The sequence below is a fragment of the Callithrix jacchus genome, chromosome 1 (genome assembly GCF_049354715.1).
Source record: "Callithrix jacchus isolate 240 chromosome 1, calJac240_pri, whole genome shotgun sequence".
Classification (NCBI taxonomy): Eukaryota; Metazoa; Chordata; class Mammalia; order Primates; family Cebidae; genus Callithrix; species Callithrix jacchus.
In genome coordinates this window covers 111720278-111744296 of record NC_133502.1, presented here as the reverse complement: position 1 = coordinate 111744296, position 24019 = coordinate 111720278, and the positions used below count along the sequence as shown (strand labels likewise).

The window sequence follows — 24019 nt, the reverse complement described above, 5'->3', positions numbered from 1 at the left end:
GGGTTGGTTCCAAGTCTTTGCTATTGCTAATAGTGCTGCAATAAACATACTTGTGCATGATATGTCTTTATAGTAGAATAATTTGTAATACTTTGGGCATATACCCAGTAATGAGATTGCTGGGTCAAATGGAATTTCTATTTTTAGATCCTTGAGAAATCACCACACTGTCTTCCACAATGATTGAACTAATTTACACTCCCACCAACAGTGTAAAAGCATTCCTATTTCGGCACATCCTCTCCAACATCTGCTGTTTCCTCACTTTTTAATGATCACCATTCTAACTGGCATGAGATAATATCTCATTGTGATTTTGATTTGCATTTCTCTAATTACCAGTGATGATAAGCTTTTTTAAATATGTTTGTTGGCTATATAAGTATCTTCTTTTGAAAAGTATCTGTTCATATCATTTGCCCACTTTTTGATGGGATTGTCTTTTTTTTTTCTTATAAATTTGTTTAAGTTCCTTGTAGATTCTGGATATTAGCCTTTGTCAGATGGATACATTGCAAACATTTTCTCACATTCTGTAGGTTGCCTGTTCACTCTGATGATAGTTTTCTTTGCTGTGCAGAAGCTCTTTAATTAGATCCCATAAAAATTAGGACCCAACTCTATGCTACCTACAAGACACTCCCTTTATCTTTAGGGACACACATTGGCTGAAAATAAAGAGATAGTAAATAATATATCATGCAAATAGTAACCAAAAAAGAGCAGGGGTGGCCGGGCGCGGTGGCTCAAGCCTGTAATCCCAGCACTTTGGGAGGCCGAGGCGGGTGGATCACGAGGTCAACAGATCGAGACCATCTTGGTCAACATGGTGAAACCCCGTCTCTACTAAAATTACAAAAAATTAGCTGGGCACGGTGGTGCGTGCCTGTAATCCCAGCTACTCAGGAGGCTGAGGCAGGAGAATTGCCTGAACCCAGGAGGCGGAGATTGCGGTGAGCCGAGATTGCGCCATTGCACTCCAGCCTGGGTAGCAAGAGCGAAACTCCGTCTCAAAAAAAAAAAAAAAAAGAGCAGGGGTGGCTACACTTAGACAAAATATACTCTAAGTCAACAACTGTCATAATTATCACATGAAATATGAAGATAGAAGATGGCAGATAAAGGCAGGACTAGCTTGCATCTCCCACTTGGATTGACAGAACAGTCAGTGTGTCAAGACTCACATCATAAACTTTTGCTCCCAAAACTACTGCAGGAACACACCAGGAAAGCCAAGAGAATCCACAGACACATTGAAGGAACTGGATTACACCTGCAGGCTTCCTGATAGGCCAAAAAACTGTGAGTCTGCTTGCTTTCTCAGTGGGGAGGATGGTGGTCTAGGTCAGTTTCTCAGCCCTGGTCACTGGCTGCACGGAAACAGACTGTGCTGTTGGGGGTGGAGGCACAGTAGGAGTGAGATTGGCCTTTAGGACTGTGGGCTGCATGGGAGCAAGGTAAGCCCTGTGACTGCCAGCTTTCTCCCACTTCCTTGGTGACATGTATGACTCAGCAGAGGCAGCCATAATTCCCCTGGGAATAGAATTCCATTGGACTGGGAACCATACCTCTATCCCCTACAACAGCTGCAGCAAGCCCCACCCAAGGAGAGACTGAGCTCAGACACACCTATCCCTGCTCCCACCTGGTGGTCTTTCTCTATCTACCCTGGCAGCCAAAGGCAAAGGTCATAATCTCTTGGGAGCTCTATGGCCCTGTCCACCACCTGAGAAACCTAAATACTTAACTAGGTGTTCCTAGGGCAAGTTTGCATCCTCTCTATAGGATTGCAGCTGATGTGCTCTTGAAAGCATCACCTCTTGCCTGGACGCAACCAACATAAAACCAGCAGACTAAATAAAAACACAACCAAGGGACCACAGATTCTGCTTCACTCCCCTGCTACCTCCACCAGAGTAGGTGCTGGTATCCATAGCTGCAAGACCTGAAAATGGAACACATCACAGGACTCTTTGCAGGCACTCCCCAGTACCAGCACAGAGCCCAGTAGCTCCACTGGGTGGCTATAGACCCTGAAGAACAAAAACAATCACTGCAGTTGAGCTCTCAAGAAGCCCCATTCCTATGGGAATGGGGAGAACACCACATCAAGGGAGAAGTCTGTGGCATAATAGAATCTGAACAACAGCCCTCGAATCTCAGATCTTTCCTCTGACATATTCTGTCCAAATCAGAAGGAAACAGATAAACAATTCTGGTAACATGAAAACACGTGCCATAGTGGTTTGCAGCATCCATCCCCTCCATCATCTACATTAGGTATTTCTCCTACACTATCCCTCCCCAATTCCCCCACCCCCTGCTATCCCTCCCTAGCTCCCCACCCCCGACAGGCCCAGGTGTGTTATGTTCCCCTCCCTGTGTTCATGAGTTCTTATTGTTCAACTCCCACTTATGATTCAGAACATGTGATGTTTGATTTTCTGTTAGTTGGAAAAATACCTTCCTCTCTGATTTATTAAAAACAGTTTCAGGATGATTGATACCAATTCTTTTTTGTTTGATAGAATTTGACTGTGAATTCATCTGGTCCTGGGCTTTTTTGTTGTTGGGAGATTTTTTAAATTGCTGATCCCTTCTTGCTGCTACTTGTTTTTTGTTTTTGTTTTTTCTTCAGGATTTCTGTTTCTCCCTGGGGCAGTCTTGGGAGGTTGCAAGTTTTGAGGAATTGATCCCTTTCCTCTAGGTTTTCCAGTTTGTGAATATAAAGATGATCATAGTACTCTCTGCTGATCTTTTTTATTTTTGTGGTATCATGCTTCCTTTTTCATTTCTGGTTGTGTTATTTAGGTTATTTTCTCTTCTTTTCTTGGTTAATCTAGCCAAGACTAGTTTATCTTTTTAAATAACAAACTTTTCATTTTGTTGAATATTTGTCTCAATTGTATTTAGTTCCGATCTTTGTTGTTACTTTTGCCAGCTTTGGTTTTGTTTTGTTTTGTTTTCTTGCTTTTCTAGTTCCTTGAGGTGTAATGTTTGTTTAGGTTGTTAACTTGTGATTTTTTTAATTTTTTAAATGTAAGCATGAAATACTGTAAACTTCCCTGTTAGCACTACTTTTGCTGTGGTTCAGAGTTTTTGGTATGCTGCATTTCCGTTTTCATTCATTTCAAAAAAATTTGTAAAATTTCCATCTTAATGGCACCATTGACTCAAAAATTATTCAAGAGTGTGTTATTTAATTTCCACATATTGGTGTAATTTTGAGAATTCTGCTCAGTATTGGTTTCCAGTTTTATTCCATTGTGGTCTAAGAAGACAGTTGATATGATTCCAATTTTTCAAAACTTATTGGGTCTTGTTTTGTGACCTAACTAACATGTAGTCTGTCTTGGAGACTATTTTATGTGAATGAGCTAGATAAACTTAACTGCTTAACTAAGTAGTCTCTTTGTTAATCCCCTCCAACTGAATCTCTATAATACCTGATATTTTTGCCATAGGCTGTAAGTGCCAGAAGCTGCACATATACTTTTCTGCTTAGCCAATTCTATTATTTAGCATAACTTTGACAAGACAATTTAAAGTCTGCTATGTAACTATAGCCTTTATAGTAGACTCTGTTATAGAACCTATTATGAGGGATACATCTTTAATCATTGCCTCTTTTATTCCAAACCATGAAAAAAGACCTAGTAAATGATGCCCTTCTATTATAGAATAGTGAAGGCCACCTTATAATGTTCTCATTAACTCATGATGTGAGTTAAGAAGAGTGAATCAATGTACTGTTTCTGACTGATTATGAGGCAACATATGTACCATTGAATTTTCTCACCTATATTGGGCCTTCATGTTTTAACTATTAAAGTACAAGGTTATCCATGCATAAGGCTGGCTGAAAAATCCTTCACAAATAAAAGTACACCCTGTAAGTGTACATAAGAGATCCCCTTTTCATTTCTATTGTTCATAGAGGCATAAAAAACAAAAATATTCAAAGATATGAGTCTCATGATAGTAGAAGTCTATCTACTATGGTAGGAAAGGACACCACCTTCTTGGGAGAGACTTCCCTGTTTAGCTTCACCTTAAGTATTCCAATGGATATACAGTTCCAAGAATGTGGAGGAATCCTTCTTAGTTGTGAGATTATGAACCCAAAGTTCAAGGTCCCAAAGTTTTGCTGTACAGTGGATGGCAAGAACAGTCTTTCTCTGACGTTCTCAGAAGATCCAATCTTTGGGTTCTAGATTGTGAAAGGGTTGTTTTCAGGGAAACATAAAAAGCTTTCTTTACAGGGTGAAAATACACTGTGTCACCATAACTTAGTATCATAACATCAGCCCTCTTGCATGGGAGAGCAATTATACAACCAGAAAACATGTCTTAAAAATAACAATTGAATGAAATCCCTTTATAAAATGTGTAAGTGGCCCACCAGGTGACCAAATGTACCCAAAGCTTTGATTGTTCTCCCAAGAATATGGGACCAACCATTGATTATAAGCTACGTTAGCAATTTATAAGTCACCACACCAATATATTCAATTTAGGTCATTGTATCTTTTCCATGATAAGTCATGGAATACAGAACTATTAATAACTAAAACTTTATGGACTCAGGAAGGACAAGGTGGCTATCCTAGTTCTCTGTGAGACCATGCTTAATTAACATTATACTTACATCCTCTCAAATACCAGTTGTTTCATCAAATTAGGTACATAGCATAGATAACAGATGGCTTATTATAGTTAATTTGACTTAGACCATGGAGTTCATTCAAACTATATATGTAAACAATTTCAGTATCAATTGATTTAGCATAAAAATATGGCAACATATTTTCTAGGTATTTAATTAATTTTTGTTCCTACTTGGGTTAGCAGTTTTATAACACAGTCTTTTCATTAAAGTTCCAGGAATTTTACTCAGTTCAAATAATATGATTCTAAAGTTATTAGAAACCTGTATTCAAGAGTGCTTTTTAGGGTTCTTTCTATCATTTCATGAACCCCCTAAAAGATGCCATATTCTAGGATTTTGCATGCTTATGAAGTTTTTGCAAACTGCATCAGCACTGAGCAATTAACAGTGGAAATGACTTTAAATAGTAATAGTTAAAAACACAAGAAAATTTGGTTATTTCTGTGGTCTATAATAACTGAATAATCATAATTATGATTCATAGCCTATACTCAGACATATTAGAATTTTAGAAACCCCATACAATTTTGGAACATACATTTATATCATTTACTAAAATATTCTCTGAAGAAGATGACAATATTTTTTTACAATGCTTCCAATGTAACTAAATGCGTCAAATAATTCTGTTTACCTCTCTTTTGGATGCTTCAGGGGCCCTCTGTAACATGTAAAAGTTAGAGGTCAGAAAAGATAATTTTGAAGCTGAAATTTGATTTTGGGAAGCCTATCAAATATGTTAAAGGTTTAAAACACTTGACATTATGAAACAGAATTCCAAGTTACCATAGTCATCCATTTAGCAAAAATGACTCAGAAAATGTTTAAAAGGCAAAAGCTTTGCTCATTGATAGAGGGAAGACTTAGATTTCCAAACTATCTGTCTCTTGTCTTTCCCTTCTTTTTTTTTCAGTAATTTATTCAAAAGGAAAACAAAGTATTTTATTTTAACATTAGATGAATATCTTCTTCAAGAAAGAAAGCCAAATTTCACACTTGTATTAGTGTACTATTAATAACCCCAATATTTATTTATTTATTTATGAAAGAAAGAGAAAGAGAAAGGGAAAGGGGGAGAGAGAACAGGAGTGTTGCTCTATTGCCCAGGCTGGAATGCAATTTAAAAATAGGTATTAAAAACCTCTTTTATGCCTATAATTGTGCTTAACAGCAGAGACAGGAAGGAATAAGGGAAGAAAATAACAAACAGCCAGCCAATATTTCATTTAAGTCTGTGAAATGCTATGCAAATGCTGAAGAGTGATTTACTTCCAATTATGTGGTCACTTTCAAAATAGGTGTAATATGATACTGAGAAAAATGTATGTTCTGTGGACATGGGGTGAAGAATTCTATAAATATTCACTGAGTTTACTTGTTCCAGGTCTTGAGTTCTGATCATAGATGTCCCTGTTAATTTTCTATCTCATTGATCCATCGAGTATTAACAATGTGGTGTCAAAGTCTCCAGCTATTATTGTGCGGGAGTCCAAGTCTCTTTATAAGTCATTATGAACTTGTCTTATGTATCTGGGTGTTCCTATGTTGGGTGCATATATATTTATGATCATTGACTCCTGTTATTGCATTGATCCTTTTACCATTATGTAATGTCCTTCTTTGTTTCTTTTAGTCTTTGTTACTATTAAAGTCTATTTTGTCAGAGACAAAAGTTACAACTCCTGTTTTTTTTTTTTTGTTGTTGTTGTTGTTGTTGTTTTCACTCTCCATTTGATTGGTGAGTCTTCCTCCAATCCTTTGAGTCTTTGTGTGTCCTTGCTTATGAGATGGATCTGGATACGGTGTACTGATGGGTTTTGACTTTTTATTCAATTTGCCTGTCTGTGTCTTTGATTGGGGCATTTAATCCATTTAAATTTAGGACTAACATTGATATTTGTGAGTTTAATATTGTCATTTAATGCTATCTGGCTATTTTGCCCATTAGTTGATACAGATTCTTCATTATGGAGATACTCTTTACCTTTTGGTAAGTTTTTGGGATGACTGATACTCGTTCTTTTCTGTGTGTAATGCTTCTTTCAGAAGCTCTTGTAAAGCAGGCCTGGTGGTGATGAAATCTCTGAGTGCTTGCTTGCTTGCGAAAAATTTTATTTTTCATTCATTTATGAAGCTTAGTTTGGCTGGATATGAGATTCTGGGAATAACTCCAATTTTTAATAAAACGTTATAGACAAGTCTTTCCAATCTTAGTCAGTTTGACCATAAGGTGAAGTTCTTATTACCTTTTATAACCCTTTACAAATTTTTGTTAAATCAGTGCTTTAAGAAACCCGTTTGTGCTTTTATTTCGATGTTGAACTTACAGAAAACCCAGAAAATATCCCTTTAAATTTAGTCAATATGTTCACACACAGAATTATTTTTTTAAAGATTAATTTTTTACAAACCTTCCATAACTTACTTAAACCTTCAGTTTCATCCTAACTTAAAACAATAATTTAATCTTCTAAACTTAGGCAAGAAATTCAGTCCCATGCCTTCTTAAAATCTTTTACAAAAAACATATTTCACTTTCTTTACACATCTTGCATGTAAAACTGTTTCTATTTCCCAGAGATTACTTTAGTCACATGAACTAAAAGTCATTACACTTTTAACTTTCCTGACAAAATATTTAAGCTCTTATTAAACCAATTAATCAAATCTATTTTGTATATAAACATTACACACACAACACACATATACACAGAAGGAAGATCCAGTAGTTGTAAGATTTTTCATTTTCCAGTTTTTAAGTTCTTTTAAATTGGATTATTGGCTTTAGGGTAGAGTCCTTGCAAAAACAGGGCCAGGAAAGTATGCAGTTTCTAGGGCCTAATATAATAAATAGGCACAGCTGGAAGGCAAATCAGATGCCTCAAAATTAAGGGTCCCATTTTATACCAGATGCTGGATCCCAAAAGAACAGAGCCTTAGATTTTGAGGGGATCTATCCATTTCCAATTCCTGGGGTTCCATGAGGAAAACTGCATTTTTTTTGTTCCCCCCCACCCCAAAACAGGGTCTCTGGCACCTCCTTTTTCCCCCAAGCAGTTTCAGGATGCTATAGCTTGAATATCCACTTTTAATTAAGCTCACTTTTAACTACAGTGTTCTTTTTAAAAAGTCTTTTTGGCCGGGCGTGGTGGCTCAAGCCTGTAATCCCAGCACTTTGGAAGGCCGAGGCGGGTGGATCACAAGGTCAGGAGATCGAGACCATCCTGTTCAACAAAGTGAAACCCCGTCTCTACTAAAAATACAAAAATTAGCTGGGCATGGTGGCGCACACCTGTAGTCCCAGATACTCGTGAGGCTGAGGAAGGAGAATTGCTTGAACCCAGGAGGCAGAGGTTGCAGTGAACCGAGATGGTGCCATTGCACTCCAGCCTGGGTAACAAGAACGAAACTCTGTCTCAAAAAAAAAAAGTATTTTTAAAGCTTTTGTTATCCAACCTTGGCTAGGCCAAATGGCCAATATTTTTGTGCTCAGAGAAAGGAAATTTTAAGATGGTTCATGGAGGGGAGGAGAATCAACAAATGGCAAAGGTCATACAGTTATCAAATCAGAAAGTACTCATTCTCTAAGCTGGGGATTAAACCCTGAACCCAGGAAGCCATTGTGAAAAGAGGAAGTATGGCCACATGATCACAAGGTTGAGCTCCCAAGGACATGACTGACCAGTTTGCTGGGCTGTCTTGAAGAGTGTGCTTATGAGGTCCTAGGCATGTATTTTACCCCATGATACCCCTCTTTATGACAGAACAATACAGAAAGACATACAAAGCACACCAGATTCACTACAGCTTAAGACCAGCCTCAGAATTCTTTTTTGTATTAATTAAAACTTTAAAGAGGAGATAAACAGTGACTTTTACCATTCATTTAACCAGTTTGCACAGAGAAAGACAGAGGCCAGAGGTCTGACTGTTAAGAAATTCTTATCCTTTTGCTGGAATGCCAGGCTTCTGGATTCCCTTTCCCTGGGTGGCCCTGGTGACCCTGCTTGCCACACTAAAGCCCTGGGGGCCAAGCTGAATCATAAAGAAAAATGATCTTTTGTTTTGTGGAACCACAGGCAAAACCTTGTCAGTTTTTCAAGTTGCCACCTAAGGGGTTGCCAGGGGTGACCCAATTAACATTTTTCATTCTGGCTAGAGCAAAATACATGTGACAAAACATAGACCTTAGCCACTCTGCTTACCACTCAGCATTGAACTTGCAAGGCTCAAACTTGCCCGGGGTTGGGCTCTTTCCTCTCTAATCCATCTTTTATCCAAGAGGGACTTTACTGAGGGGAGGGTCTCTAACCCAATCCCATCCTTTATTCAGGTAAAATGTATCTCATTATTTAAACAAAGTAAGCCAATTGGTGCTGCAGTCTCTTTCCTTTGGATTAGGACCGTAACTAAGCTGAAAGATTAGCAGTCTAAATTTTGGAAAGCCCTCATTTTTAAATCCACTTCAGTGTGTTGTATTTTATTTAGAACATTCCGCTGTAAGTTACCTTTAGTAAGATTTTGTTATTTCTGTAAGGCTTCACTGCTTACCATACTGAATGTGTAAGCCAGAAGGAACTCAGCTTTTCAGAAATTAAGGATCCCTCCCATTTTTACCTAAAATATTGGCTTTGTTCTCAGGTTTTCTTGATTAACTCAGCCAATGATTTTTTTTTTTTTCCTACCCTTTTGTCTTCTTTTTTTTTTTAACTGTTTTGATATAAAGTCTGTTTTATTAGTGTAACTACTCCTGCTTGCTTTTGTTTCTGTTTGTGTGAAGTATCTTTTACCACTGCTTTACCTTTCATCTATAAGTGTATTTACCAGTAAGGTCAATTTCTTGTAAGGAGAACATAGTTGTTTCATATTTTTAAATCCATTTTGCCAATCTGCATCTTTTAAGTGGAACATTTAATTCATTTACATTCAAGGTTAATATTGGTATGTGAGATTTTATTCCTTCATAATGTTAATTGTTACCTAATTGTTTTGTAGATTTTTTTAATTTGCTTTTCCCCCTCCTATCTGTTTGTAGCTTAGTGGAGTTCTTTCATGTTACCATTTGATTTATTTCTCTTCCTCCTTTGTGTAATTGTTTTTTAAAGTCCTATGAGTCTTTACTTTCATGTGTTTTATGATGGTGAATAATGACCTTTCATTTCTATGTTTAGAGCTCCTTTGAGCATTTCTGGTTTAGTGGTGAATTCTGTCATTGTTTGCTTATCTGAGAAATACTTTATTTCTTCTTCATATATGAAGCTTATTCTGGCAGGACATAAGATTCATAATTGACATGTTTTTCCTTAAACACTGTGAAAATCCCAATCTCTTCTGGCTTGTAAGGTTTCTGCTAAAAAGTCCACTATTGGTTTGATGGAGTTTTCAGGTGACTAGATGCTTTTCTCTCACTGGTTTTAGAATTTTATTATTCAAATGGACTTTGGACAGTCTGATGAATATATGTCATAAAGTCTATCTTGCAATGTATATTTTTTTTAGTGTTCTTAGGCCTCTTGTACCTGGATGTCTAAATCTTTTGCAAGAATAGGCAAGTTTTTGTCAATTATTTTCCTAAATAGGTTTTCTAAACATTTTGCTTTAACTTCTCCCTCAGAGGTGTACCAATGGTTGATAAGTTTGGTCACTTTATGTAGTCTCATTGATTGATTTTCTGATTTCTTTTTATTGATTTTTAGATTTCTCTTGGATCTTATCGAGCTTCTTTAAAAATAACTTTTGCATTACTTACCTGGTATTTTGAATATTCCATTTTGGTTAGGATTCATTACTGGAGAATTACTGTATTCCTTTGAAGGTGTCAAGATACTCTGCTTTTTCATATTTCCAGTATTATTATGCTGATTTCTTCACATCTAGAGAAACAGTTACTTCTTCTTATATTTGAAGTTACTTTCATTAGAGTAGGGCTCTTTTTTTCACTTCAGGATGTAACTATAATATTAGTTGAGTAGTGCATTTGGCTTTGCTTCTAAGCATGTTTAGTGAAGACTGTATGATTTACTTGCTTATAAACAGCCTTGGTGTGGTGGTCTTCTCAAATGCTGGTTGTAATAATGGTGTAGTGAGCAGGTGAGCAGGCTCACAGCCTCCTAGATAGCCAGCATAGCATGGGTAATAGTAGTAGCAGAGGTTGCAAGATGCTCGTCTCCTTCCCAAGCACTATGCATTTGTGACAGCAGATGTTGTAATGAGCTGTTTGGGTCGACCTCCCAGCCAATAGATGTCACTTGCTGGTGACAGCCAGCTGCTGTGGGAGCAGTAGGGTTTACGTTTTATCTTTGTTAAATAGGAGAAGAATTTGGGTGTCCTGGGGGATGGAATAGGCTGTAGAACTCTCAGTGGTCTGTGTTCTGCACTCTGCTTCTTAGGCAGAGAAAGCAAAGCTGGTGAAGGTGGGCCAGGTAAGTTCACACTCAGCCCTCCTAGAGGTAGGCACAAGCACTGGTCCCAATGGGGTTTGTTGGGCAGTCCTCAGGCCTCCAGAAAATCACCCAGCAAGGAATGGAGCAATTGTGGCTGTGCCAAAGACATAGGAAGGAGATGCAGCTCCACCTGAACAGCCTAGAAAGTGGCAGTGTTCTCAAGCTTCAGACCCAGCAGGTGTCGCTTCGCTCGTGGCTTAACCTCAGCACCAAGTCTGGACCATTAACCAAGTCAGACGCAGTTTGCTTTCAGTCAGCAAAACTACTGTCCCAGGCCATGAAACTCACTGCCTAGCCCAATACCACACCTTCTAGGCAAATATCCATCTGCTCTGGTCCCATTAAAGGGTGAGGAGTTTGCCAATTGGAGTCTATGCAGCTGGGGCCCATGCCACACCTATATCTCAGTTCTGGCTATAGGGGACCCTCCCCTGCTCTAAACCAAATTGCCAAATTCTCTCCTGAGACTCTCCAAACCAGTGACTGCTGCCCCTGCCACCTGGAAGGTTACTATGAATTCCTCTGTGAGCTATGTTCAGGAATGGCATCCTTCTATTGGTGTGCATATCTGTGGGAGAACCTGAAGAGCACATCACAGGGCAATTCCTGCTTACAGTCTCCCAATTGCTCCCAAAGTCATATTCAGTGCCTGGTAGGGTCAAGGATCTCTCTGATGGCCTGGATTTCCTGGCCCTTCAGTGGGAATGGGTATCAAGGAGATACTGTCTCCCCATATCATGCACTGTGGATTCATGTGTAGTTTTCCACTGGACCCCACCATGTAGGCTTCTGCCTGCCTTATTTTTTCCAGTATCTGAAGTTTTCTTTCATTTTTCTGTTGAACTGACAAGCTCCTTCTTGTATAAAAGTTCACAGTGTGAACCTCTACAAACTATTTTGCAATTTCCAAGCAGGTGCAGCAAGCTGACAAAGCCTCTATTCTGCCATCTTGGAAAAAAAGCTGAAGAATGTCTTTATTTAATTCAAGAAAGTTCTAATAGCAACAAATTCTCTCAATTTTTGTTTATCTGAGAAAGTCTTTATTTCTCCTTCACTTTTGAAAGATAATTCCACAGGTTCCTGAATTCTAGATGAATGATGTTTTTCCTCCCAACACTTTTTATATTTCATTTCACTTTCTTCTTGCTAGCCTAGCTTCTATGGATAAGTTGGATGTAATTCTTTTCTTTCCTCCTCTAGAAGGTAAGGTTTTATCTCCCCACTAGATATTTTCAAAAGTTTTCCTTTATCATTGTTTCCATAATTTAAATATAATGCACCCACATGTAGCATTTTAAAATTTATTTTGCATGTTGCTCTCTGAGATCCGTAGATCAATGGTTTGGTGTCTAACACTAATTTGGGGAATTTTTAGTCATTCTTGCTTCAAATATTTCTTCTCATTTTCTTTTAATTTGTCTTCTGATATTCTTATGAAGCAAAAGTTACACCTTTTACAGTTGTCACATAGACCCGGGATAGTCTGGTTTTTTTTTTTTTCAACTTTTTTCTCCTTGCTCTTCAGTCTTTAAATTTTCTGTAAAGACATACTCAAGGTCAGAAAGACTTTCTCCAGCCATCTTCAGTCTACTGTGAGCCACCAAAAACATTCTTCATTTCCTTTATGGTGTTTTTAATGCCTAGAATTTCATTCCGTTTTTTTTCTTAGAATTTCTATCTCTCTGCTTTTCTTAGAATTTCTATCTCTGTTATATGCATAACAGGTAATGAAAGACATGAATGCTGTCTATTAGCATCCATAAAATATTAATTGTAGTTATTTCAAACTTCCATTGTTCACATTGAGAAAATGGAGGTGAAAATTTTTTTTTAATTCCCCATTTTTAATTCCAATTTCTTATCACACCAGGTTGAATTGTAATGAATGCTATGTTAGTTCAACAATGTATTTGCCTTTTAGTATGTCTTATAATTTTCTCAATAGGCATAATAAACTTGGTAAAAGGAATTATGGTAATTAGTAAGAATTGTTGTAATAAGGTGTGGGGAGATTTGATGCTGGAATTGGGAAGGTGAACAAGAGCTGAGGAAAAAATTCTAAGAAGGCAGGCAGGGAAAGGACTGGAGATGGAACCACTGACTCAAGTTTGGTTAACAGACCAAAGTATATAAAAGCCCAGTTGAGCCAGGAAGAGAGAGCAGCATCAGGCACACACACACACAGGTTGGTAGGTAACAGCAGCAGTTCCCAGAAAAAGGCTGAAGTTTTGGAGTAAAAAAGTCTAGGCCGAGGAAGCTCAGTCCGTTCTTGTACAACCTGCTAAGAGTATGGGTGCTACTGAGCCAGTTAACCATGTAAAGCAAAGCCAGCTCAATGAAATGCCTTCCTAAATGGCCATGTAATAACACAGTTGTGAATGGCTTTGAGGTGTTTTGCAAGAAAACTTAAAGAAGGATCTTCAATATCCAGGAGAAGCAGGTACTGGGACCTGAAGGACTGCCATGTGAGAGTTCCTACTCCTGACTAGTTCTGTACTTTGAATTGGTTGCCCTCAAGCTGATAACCAATCAGAATCACTGCTTTTAGGGCCCTACTTTGAAATCTCATTGGCTGCCCACACTCAGTCCTACTCTGCTATTGCTGGTGCCAAAAGTTTGAACTTTTTATTTGTAACTTGCTGTTATTAAAATGTGTATTCTGTTGCTGCTGGATGGAATGTTCCATAATATCTGTTAGCTCCACTTGGACTAAAGTATAGTTCAAGTCCAAAGTTTCCTTCTTGATTTTTCATCTAGCTGATCTGTCCAATGTTAAAAGTGGAGTATAGAAGTCTCCTACTCTTATTTTATTGCAGTCTATCTCTCTCCCTTCAGATTTATTAATATTTCCCCTATATATCTAAGTACTTTGAATGTTTGGTGCATATACATTTACATTTGTAATAATTTCTTGATGAATTAATCGCTTTATCATTAATAAGACTTTGTCTCTTTTTATAGTTGTTGACTTAAAGTCTATTTTGTGTTATAAATATAGCTACCTCTGCTTGTAGTTTCCTTTTGCATGGAATATCTTTTCCCATCCCTTCATTTTTGGTCTATGTGTGTCCTTAAAAGTAAAATGGCAGTATATAGTTTAGTCTTGTTTTTTTTAAATCCATTCAGCCCTGTCTTTTGACTACAAAACATAATCCATTTCCATTTAAAGTAGTTAATGATGGGTTAGAATTTACTGGTATTATTTTGTTAATTGTTTAATGGTTATTTTGTAGGTTCTTTGTTCTTTTCTTTTTGTCTTGCTCTCTTTATGATTAGGTGATTTCTGGTAGTGATATGCTTTGATTTCTTCTTTTTTATCTTTTATATATCTACTACAGGTTTTGCCTTGTGGTTACCCCAAGGCTTACATTCATCTTCAGTATAGTTTCCTTTCTCAAAGGCTTTACCTGATAAAGTTCTGACTAGGACTCATGGCCCACTATAGTATGGACATGAGTTGTTTTTCAAGGAAGGTGATGAAATTTTACTAATCTATATTATATCAACCATTTAAAAAATCCAATCAACAGTTAATTTAACAGCATTCATGGATGCGACTGGGAAGCAGGGAAAAGGTGGGGAAATGGAAAATGAAAAAAAAAAAAGAGTCAAAAGACAGAAAAGAGAGGGGGAAAAAAATAAAACAGTATAGGGAAATGCTGAGATCACTGATAAGCTGGCACCTGTGGCTTCAGCATCCTAAAGCTGACTATTCCTGAGACAGCCCCCGAATGCCCTCTCGTGGCCAGTAGTACATCCTTCCACGCCAAATACTAATAACATTAGCAGCTGTGTGACTGCACAGGTTTCATTCCCATAGACAGCCCTATATACCAGGGTACAATGTAAAGCAAGAATAGACGCCGGCCCTGCCTTCACGAAGTAGGGGGTCTCAGGAAAGAGGTTACACGCCCACAAATGGAAACAGGTCGATTAACACCATGAAAGAGAGGAGAGAGGGTTTCTGTGAGGGAGACGAAGCTTCATTAACAACCTGGCAATCAAGAACGGGAAACAGATTCCAGGTGGAGGGCCCAACACCTTTAAGCCTATATTGTCAGGTAACAGGGATCATGTGTCTTCAAGCTTGGTAAGGAATTTCCTAGTGAGGAAGGAAAGAAAAATGAATCAAAGTCGGGGGTCGGGGGGTTGGTGGCGGGATAGTGAGGGGATCTTTGGCTTTCATTTTAGGAGGCAGGGCCTGCCACCTTCGACCACCTGAGATCCTAGGGCAGGCGTGAAAACCTTGGCGCAGCCAGCACGTCTTCACTTGAAGTTCTCGCGAGGCCCCCAAGCGCTCGAAATTGCACAGGTTTGTGAGCACTGCTCAGCCTGGCGCAGGCGTAGACAGGACTTTGGTCAGGCCGACCGCCATTGCACAACGCGGAGGACTCACTTGGCGTCACGGGGATGCCGCGGCTTCTCTGCTTGTGCCTCCTGTGGCTTGGACTCCTGCTGGTTAGGTTTTCTGGTGAACTGAGCGACATCAGCAGTGCTAGGAAGCTGTGCGGCAGGTACTTGGTGAAAGAAATAGAAAACCTTTGCGGCCACGCCAACTGGAGCCGGTTCCATTCTGAGGAGGAAACCCCTTTCACACGGTTGCTCGCACAGACCTCGGAGAAGGTCGAAGCTTTCATTCCTGACCAGTTCGAAAGCCCCCAAACCACTTTCCCGGTCTGGAGTAGAGGCACAAATCCAGGTAAAAATCTGAACTGAAGTTATGTTTGTTCACATCTGTACATTTCTTATTCCTGCATTTGCTCTGCCGCAAGGTAAGCTTCCCCAGGAAGTGGAACTTCTGCCTAGTACACAGCTTTTCAAAAGATTGTAAAAAAATAACACAGTGTAATGAAAATAGACAAAACTTCAATGAAGCACTTTTTTTTTAAACTTAGAGGAACTGAAGTGGAAATAAGTGTACATCTGTAAGTCTACATATTTATGTAAAAATGTTGTTCCTTTCTGGAGTGCCCTTGTCATCTGGCAAACTCCGTTTTGACCTTCAAAGCCCACCCTAAATATCATTTTCCCTGTGAAGTCATTATTGACCTTTTCATAGCCAATAGCTACGTTGTCCTTTCTGTGACAGTATCTAGCACATAGTTCTATTAACAATCGTCACGGGCTATAGAATCAGCCCAACCTTGTACAAGATAAAAATGCGGAGTACCTTCTTCAAAAGAGCAAGAAAGGGCTGTTAAAATGAAGGTAACAAAATATAAAAGCTTTTTTTCCTTTCTTATTCATATCCCCTGCTGACATACCAGAAGATAGGCCTGGTCCATTCTCCTATCAGGCTTCATTCACGTACTTATACTTCATTCACTTACAGTTTCAAAGGTGAATTTATTGAGAATTTAGACTACAATAGAACATTTAAACCAAGTGCAAGGCCTGTGTGACTGCACAGGTTTCAGTCCCATAAAGTCAGCCCTGTATACCACACCACGTTATAGGGATTATACAGGGACTATTTCATGCATATTTTTGTCTGAAATGCCTAGCAAATGGCCTAGTACATAGCATGCATTTATTTTGTTGAGTTTACACTTAATACTTTAAAGCAGTCTGCAGGAAGAATATTCTTGTTTCATATTCATTGGTATATTTTTACATGTTCATTGGTATGGTTTTAAATTTTGTGACTAATGCATTTTAGTCCCAATATGATTTGCCATTTTAAAAGAAATTGCACTTTGTTTATAGTCTATCCATAGGAAGAAAACTATTGCCTTTTACAGTAATTCACTTGATTTGATTTGGACAAATCTTGCAAAAGTGAAGATTTCTGAAATTAAAGAAATGAGTAAATTATCATGCCAAAAAGAGACCCTAATGTAGAGTACTGAAAAAAACTCAAACAGTTCACATTGTAGGCACTCATTAACTTTTTTGGAATGAATGAATGGAATTTATAAAATCACTGTTGCTAAGAGAATGAAAACTTTTAAAGACAGAAACCATGAGCCTGTGATTCTTGATCATTTTCAAATCAACCCACATACAAACCTCATCTTGTCATTCTCTTACAGTGAAGGAAATGTCTCGCACAGTCTTCTACTTGTGCTTTAGTTCAGTGACTTTCTCACACTTTAATGTGCATATGAATCACTTGGGAATCCTGTTAACTTACAGACTCTGAGTTGGTAGGCCTGGGGTGGGGCCTGAGATTTTTCATTTTTAACTAGCTCCCAGGTGATGCTGATGCTGCTAGTTGGTGGCCCACACTTCTGAGTAACAAGATCCAGTTTACTGTCTTTTTTTTTGAGACTGAGTCTCACTCTGTAGCCCAGGCTGGAGTACAGTGGTGCTATCTCTGCTCACTGCAACCTCTGCCTCCTGGATTCTAGTGATTCCCTGCCTCAGACTCCTGAGCAGCTGGGATTACAGGCACAGGCCACCACACCTGGCTAATTTTTGTATTTTTAGTAAAGACAGGGTTTCACCATATTGGCCAGACTGGTCTCAAACTCCTGACCTCACAATCTGTCCTCCTTGGCCTCCCAAAGTGCTGTGATTATAGGCATGAGCCACCACATCTGGCCCATGTCTCTCTCTTTTTAAACTCCTCTTTCTTATTCTTTTCTCCTGGGAGTGCAAGGAGAGCCTGCCCTTTCAGCTTCATATTGGGTGGGCATTTCTCTCACATCAAATACTGTGCCCTCATTACCTATGCTATAATACTACAGTCAAAATTTTGTTTTCCGACCTCCAAGCTTGAGGTTGTTAAATGAAGTTTGGAATGCCTTTTCTCAAAATCTGCTCTAAAGACAATTTCCTAAATAAAAATGTCAAACCTTAAAACTCAGCTGATTAATGATTCCTTTGCTGTAGGTGTTATTCAGACTCCCCTGGAAGAATAAGTGTCATTAATTCAATGAGCAGGGAGCTGCAATGAAGCAAGACTTATAGAAAATAAAAATATATCTGACAATATTTGAAAGTTACTATACCATGAAAACTATTACTAAGGAAACTAAAGGACAGTTTGCTGAAGTGGAAATATTATGTAGCACTAAAACCAGAGTTATACTGAAATATGTAGAGGATGGAAAAATGGGTTAGGTTATCAATATGCATTGTATTACAATTTTTTAAAATTATAAATCTATAAGGGAAGATGACATTTATTCTGTCCTGTTAATTTCCAGGAAATAATTTAGAAGTTGCAGAGATGTATGTGTTTCTAATATAGAATACATAATTATGCCATCATTTTTATATAAAAATGTGGCTGAAAAGTTGATTACTTTTTATTTTACTTTTACCAACAGAACAAGTTGTGTTAAATCAAGTCAGTTGTCTGAAATGTTAATATCCTGATGATCTAGTTGAGTCTGACACAGAAAAATATAATTTGGTACATTGCTGTTAAAAAATGCCTTTTTTCAAAGTTACTCTTACATAATTTGAATCTATAATTATGTGCTTCTTGTTAACGAATCCTGAAGGTGTAGGCAGTATCTCGAAGACCTACCCTAGAATGTGGCAAGATGAAGTTGACTTTCATATTTCTAAATTATGACTGAATATTGTGCTTTCCAAATATTAGTGCCAGGTGAAATCATTAATGTTTCAAAATCAGCTTTTCATAATCCATAACCCCTATTCCAGTTAGAGTAATAATATTCCCATATTCTTGGTCTTCATTTCACATATTGTTGGGTTTTTTTGTTTGTTTATGTTTCAGATATCATCACAGCTAGTCTGTAAAGGGCCCTTCTCTTTATACATTAGTTCAACAAAATTTGAGTACCCATTGTGTGTTAGTCATTCTTCTTGGTGCTTGGGATGTCAGAGTAAACAATGAAGGCTCCTACTCTCATGAATCCTACAGAATAGTAAAATAAACAATAAACATAAGTAAATTATAATTTACGGAAGATAATCGCCCTCACTATTCCCCTTTCTCCACTCCCATTCTCTTCTTCTCATAGGCAGTTGTCGTAATGTGTTTATTATATATTTTTTGTATAAGTTTTTGCAAATTATGCATTCTTTCCTGTGCATATGTTTTTAAGATCTATCTAAATGGCATTTAAGATCTGTATCTTATTGTTGCCATGTGAACATTTAGTCCATTGCTTCTAACTACTGCATAATATTCATGTATATTCTTCACATTTTACTGATTTATTCAGTTATGAACACATAAACTATATAGCCTTGAACTCCTGCCATTATAAATAATACTTCCATGAACATCATTGTATGTGTCCCCTTGTGGACCTGGAATTGTTTCTGGGATACACACCTAAAGTGGAATTGCTGTGTCATGACGTATGTGTATGTTTAATTTGCTTGAAGAGTATCAGATTACTCTTCAGAATGACTACACCAATCCTATGTCCTCATATCTATGCCAGCAATTAGCATTATACAGTTATTAACTTTCACCAATGTAATAGACGTAAAATGGCCTTGTATTTTTATTTTAACTTGCTCTGGGTCTGAACACCTTTTCATATATATATTAGCCTTTTGGATTTTCTCTTAAAATTTCCTGTTCATATATTTTACCCAGTTCTTGTTGGAATTGTTATTTTCCAATTGATTTCTAGGAATTAATGAAATATAGATACAAAAATAACTAGTTGTTGGTTTTAGATGTCACAAATATGTTCTCCCATTTTGACATCTGTCTATTGGTATTGCTTGACAGCCTTAGCTTTTCTATAATTAGGCAGTAAGTGTTTTGCCTTGTGTATTAGAGGTCCTTTTCTGAACCTCTGTTAACTTTACAGTTTTACTTTCACATTAAGCCCTTAATTCTCTTAGGCCAATTTTTAATTCTGGTCTAGGGAAGAATATTATCTCAGTTTCTCAATAAGTCTTATTTTTCTCTACATAGGGAGCTAGTTTTCTGAACCCTTTCTACTCATTAATTGTTTTCTCACTGATTTGTGGGACGAACTTTATTGATAGGTTTGAGCTTCCTATTTTATTTAATTGGTCATTTATTTGACCTTGTATCATTACTATTTTTGATACTATCACTCTATAGGGTTTATCTGGCAGGACAAGTCTTCAATGTTTATTTTTTTCCCTCTAAGATTGACTGAGCTAATCTTGCACCTTTATTCTTTCATATATATTTAAAAGTATGCTTACTGAATTTCTTTTTTAAAAATCCACATGGGATTTTAATTGGGATGCATGGAATATATACATTAATCTGAAGAGGACTGACATCTTTTTTTTCCTTCAACTTTTAAGTTCAAGGGTACATGTGCAGGATATGCAGGTTTGTTACATAGGTAAATGTGTGCCATGGTGGTTTGCTGCACAGATCATCCTATCACCTAGGTATTAAGCCCAGCATCCATTAGCTGTTCCTCCTGATACTCTCCCTTCCCCCAGGCCCTCTGTCCAGCAGGCCCCAGTGTGTGTTGTTGCTCTGCATGTGTCCATGTGTTCTCATCATTCAACTCCCACTTATATGTGAGAACATATGGTGTTTGGTTTTCCATTCCTGCATTAGTTTGCTGAGGCTGATGGTTTCTAACTCCATCCATGTCCCTGCAAAGGACATGATCTCATTCTTTTTTATGGCTACATAGTATTCCGTGGTGTATATGCACCAAATTTTCTTATCCAGTCTATCATTGGTGGGCATTTAGGTTAATTCCATGACTTTGTTATTGTGAATAGTGCTGCAGTGAACATATGCTTGCATGTATCTTTATAATAGAATGATTTACATTCCTTTAGGTATATACCCAGTAATGGATTTCTGGGTCAAATGGTATTTCTGCCTCTAGGTCTTTGAGGAATTACCACACTGTCTTCCACAATGTTTGAATCCCACCAGCGGTGTAAAAATGTTCCTTTTTCTCCACAACCTTGCCAGCATCTGTTGCTTTTTAACTTCAATAATAGCCATTCTGACTGGCATGAGATGGTATCTCATTGTAATTTTGATTTTCATTTCTCTAATAATCAGTGATGTTGAACTATTTTTCATGTTTCTTGGCCACATGTATGTCTTCTTTTGAGAAGTTTCTGTTCATGTCCTTTGCCCAGTTTTTAATGTTTCTTTTTCTTGTAAATTTAAGTTATTTATAGATGCTGGATATTAGACCATTGTCAGATGAATAGATTGCAGAATTTTTCTCCCATTCTATAGGTTGTCTGTTCATTCTGGTGATGGTTTTTTTGCTGTGCAGAAGTTTTTTAGTTTAATTAAATCCCATTTGTCAATTTTTGCTTTTGTTGCAATTGCTTTTGATGTTTTTGTCATGAAATCTTTGCCTGTGCCTATGTCTTGAATGATATTGCCTAGATTTTCTTCTAGGGTTTTTATAGTTTTGGGTTTATATACATCTTTAATCCATTTTGAGTTAATTTTTGTGTAGGGTGTAAGGAAGGGGTCCAGTTTCAATTTTGAGCTTACAGCTAGCCAATTCTTCCAGCACTGTTTAATAAATAGGAAATTCTTCCCTCATTGCTTGTTTTCGTCAGGTTTATCTGGGATTGTACGGTTGTAGGTATGTGGTATGTGGTCTTATTTCTGAGTTCCCTATTCTGTTCCATTGGCCTATGTGTCTGTTCTTGTACCAGTACCAAGCTGTTTTGGTTACTGTAGCCTTGTAGTATAGTTTGAAGTTCGGTAGCATGATGCAGAGAACCACAGAGATGGTGGCTGCCCCTCCCCACAGTAGCTTTGTCCCAGAGTGGAATCAGAGCTCTCTCTCTATAACTCTGGCTGGAGTGTCTGAAACCCCCACATGAAGGTCCTGCCCAGTGAGGAGTAATGCCTCTATGAGGATCAGGATCCTGCCTAAAGAAGCAGTCTGGCCACAGTCTGCCAAAGTAGCAGTACAGAGCGAGACTCTGTCTCAAAAAAGAGCAAGAAGAAAAAAAGAAGCAATCTGGCCACAGTCTGGCACGGCAGCAGTGTTATGTTGTGGGGGACCCTTCCTCTTCCAGACTGTTTGGATTCTCCAAAGCTGGGAGTCTGGAACAGCTGAGTTGACCTATGCCAGAGATGGCGGCTGCCCCTCCTCCCAGGAACTCCATTTCAGGTGGACTCCAGCTTTTGCCCTGGCTGGCTGGAATTCCAAGTCAGTAGGTCTTAACTTGTGAGGTGCTGTGGAAGTGGGACCTACAGCCCCCTTCTCTGGGATATGCATTGTCATATCTCCTGCTTTGCTGGGATCCTGGGACTGGAGTCTGTAAAACTCCTTGTTCTCTGAGTGTGTGAGCATCTGCTCTGCTGAGACTCCACATAGCTCTATGTATTGAACCCAAGGCCCTAGAGGTATGGACTCACAATGGGATCTCCTGATCTGCAAAGATCAGGGATCAAAGATAGGATTTCCTGATCTGGGTTTCAGAGATATCTGGGAGGAACATTGTTTCCCAGGTGTGGTCACACAGTCACTCACCACTTCCCTTGGCTGGAGTTGGTGGTTCCTTTGGCTCCCTGCTGTTCCTTGGTGGACCATTGCCCTACCCTGCATTTCTTCATGCTGTATGGGTCACGTTGTTTGCCTTGCCAGTCCCAGTATGAGAACCTGGATATTTCAGTTGAAGGTACTGAATTCACTCACCCTTTTATTCTTCTCCCTGAGTGCCACAGATCACAGCTGCATCTAATTGGTCATCTCGTCCCCCCAAACCCCCTCTTGATGTCTTTATTACCTAAAGTCATCCTAATCAAAGTGTGAATTTACTTATATTCTATTCTTAGGATTTTAAAGTTTTCTTTATGGAAACTTGCTATGTTGTTTGTTAAGTTAATGCTTAATACTTTGTTTGTTTGTTTTGTAAATACCTGTGAATTATATTTAATAGTTAGTGACTTGGCTAGAGAAATGCAATTTTCTTTTTTTTGAGACGGAGTCTCACTCTGTTGTCCAGGCAGGAGTGCAGCAGCGCGATCTCAGCTCACTGCAACCTCCGCCTCCCAGGTTCAAATGATTCTCCTGTCTCAGCCTTCTGAGTAGCTGGGATTACAGATGTGGGCCACCACACCTGGCTAATTTTTGTATTTTTAGTAGAGACAGGGTTTCGCCATGTTGGTTAGGCTGGTCTCAAACTCCTGACCTCATGATCCACCCACCTCGGCCTCCCAAAGTACTGGGATTACAGGTGTGAGCTACCACACCCAGCTGCAGTTTACTTTTATAGGTTGCTCTTTATCTAGAAACCATGCTGAACTATCTTCATAGTTATAATAGTTTGTTGATTCTGTAGGGTTTTTATCATTTGAAAATGATAGTTTTGTCACTTTCTTTTTAAACTCATACAATTCTTTTTTTTTTTTTTTTTTTTTTTTTGCTTTTTATATAATATAGGCCAGGTCCTCTTAACTAGCGGTGATAGTGAGACTTGTTGTCTTGTCTTGTTTCCAGGCTTAAAGGGCATGCATTTAAATATCTCCATTAGGTATGTTGCTTGTAGGTTTATGCTATATAATCTTCACTAAGATAAGGAAGCTTGCTAAGAGGTATTTTTTTTTAATCATTGTAAATAGGGCTGAACATTATTCAGGTCTTCTTTTAGCATCCTTTTTCCTAGTCTTATGATTTTTTCTTTTATTAATTAAGCAAGTACTTATTGGGTACCCACTAAGCACCCAGACACAATTTTAGAATCTTGGGAATTTATCAGTGGACAAACCAGACAAAGATCGACGGCTTCATAGAGCTTGCTTAAGTAATAAACATAAGTAAATATTAGAAGGTAGTAAAAGCTACAGAAAAATGAAAAACAAAACAAAATAAGGGAGACAAACAGCAATGATTTCACATGATTCCAGCACATTACATTTATTGTGAACTTTATTACTATTAAATGTAATGTATAATGAAATGATTATACAACTTACCATAATGTGGAATCAGTGGGGTCCCTGAGCTTGTTTTCCTCAAACCAGATGGTCCCATCTGGGGGTGATGGGAGA

The 24019-nt window shown here is 38.2% G+C and overlaps 1 protein-coding gene across 1 annotated transcript in view; it reads left to right on the top strand.

Annotated features, from left to right (window-relative positions):
- Positions 1-15473: 15473 nt before the first annotated feature.
- Positions 15474-24019, top strand: part of INSL6 (insulin like 6) — a 42239-nt gene continuing 33693 nt past the window's right edge. The window contains exon 1 of the mRNA XM_054255962.2: positions 15474-15811. Within this exon, the coding sequence (XP_054111937.1) occupies positions 15523-15811 (289 nt within the window). The 5' untranslated portion in view covers positions 15474-15522. The remainder of the gene's footprint in view (positions 15812-24019) is intronic.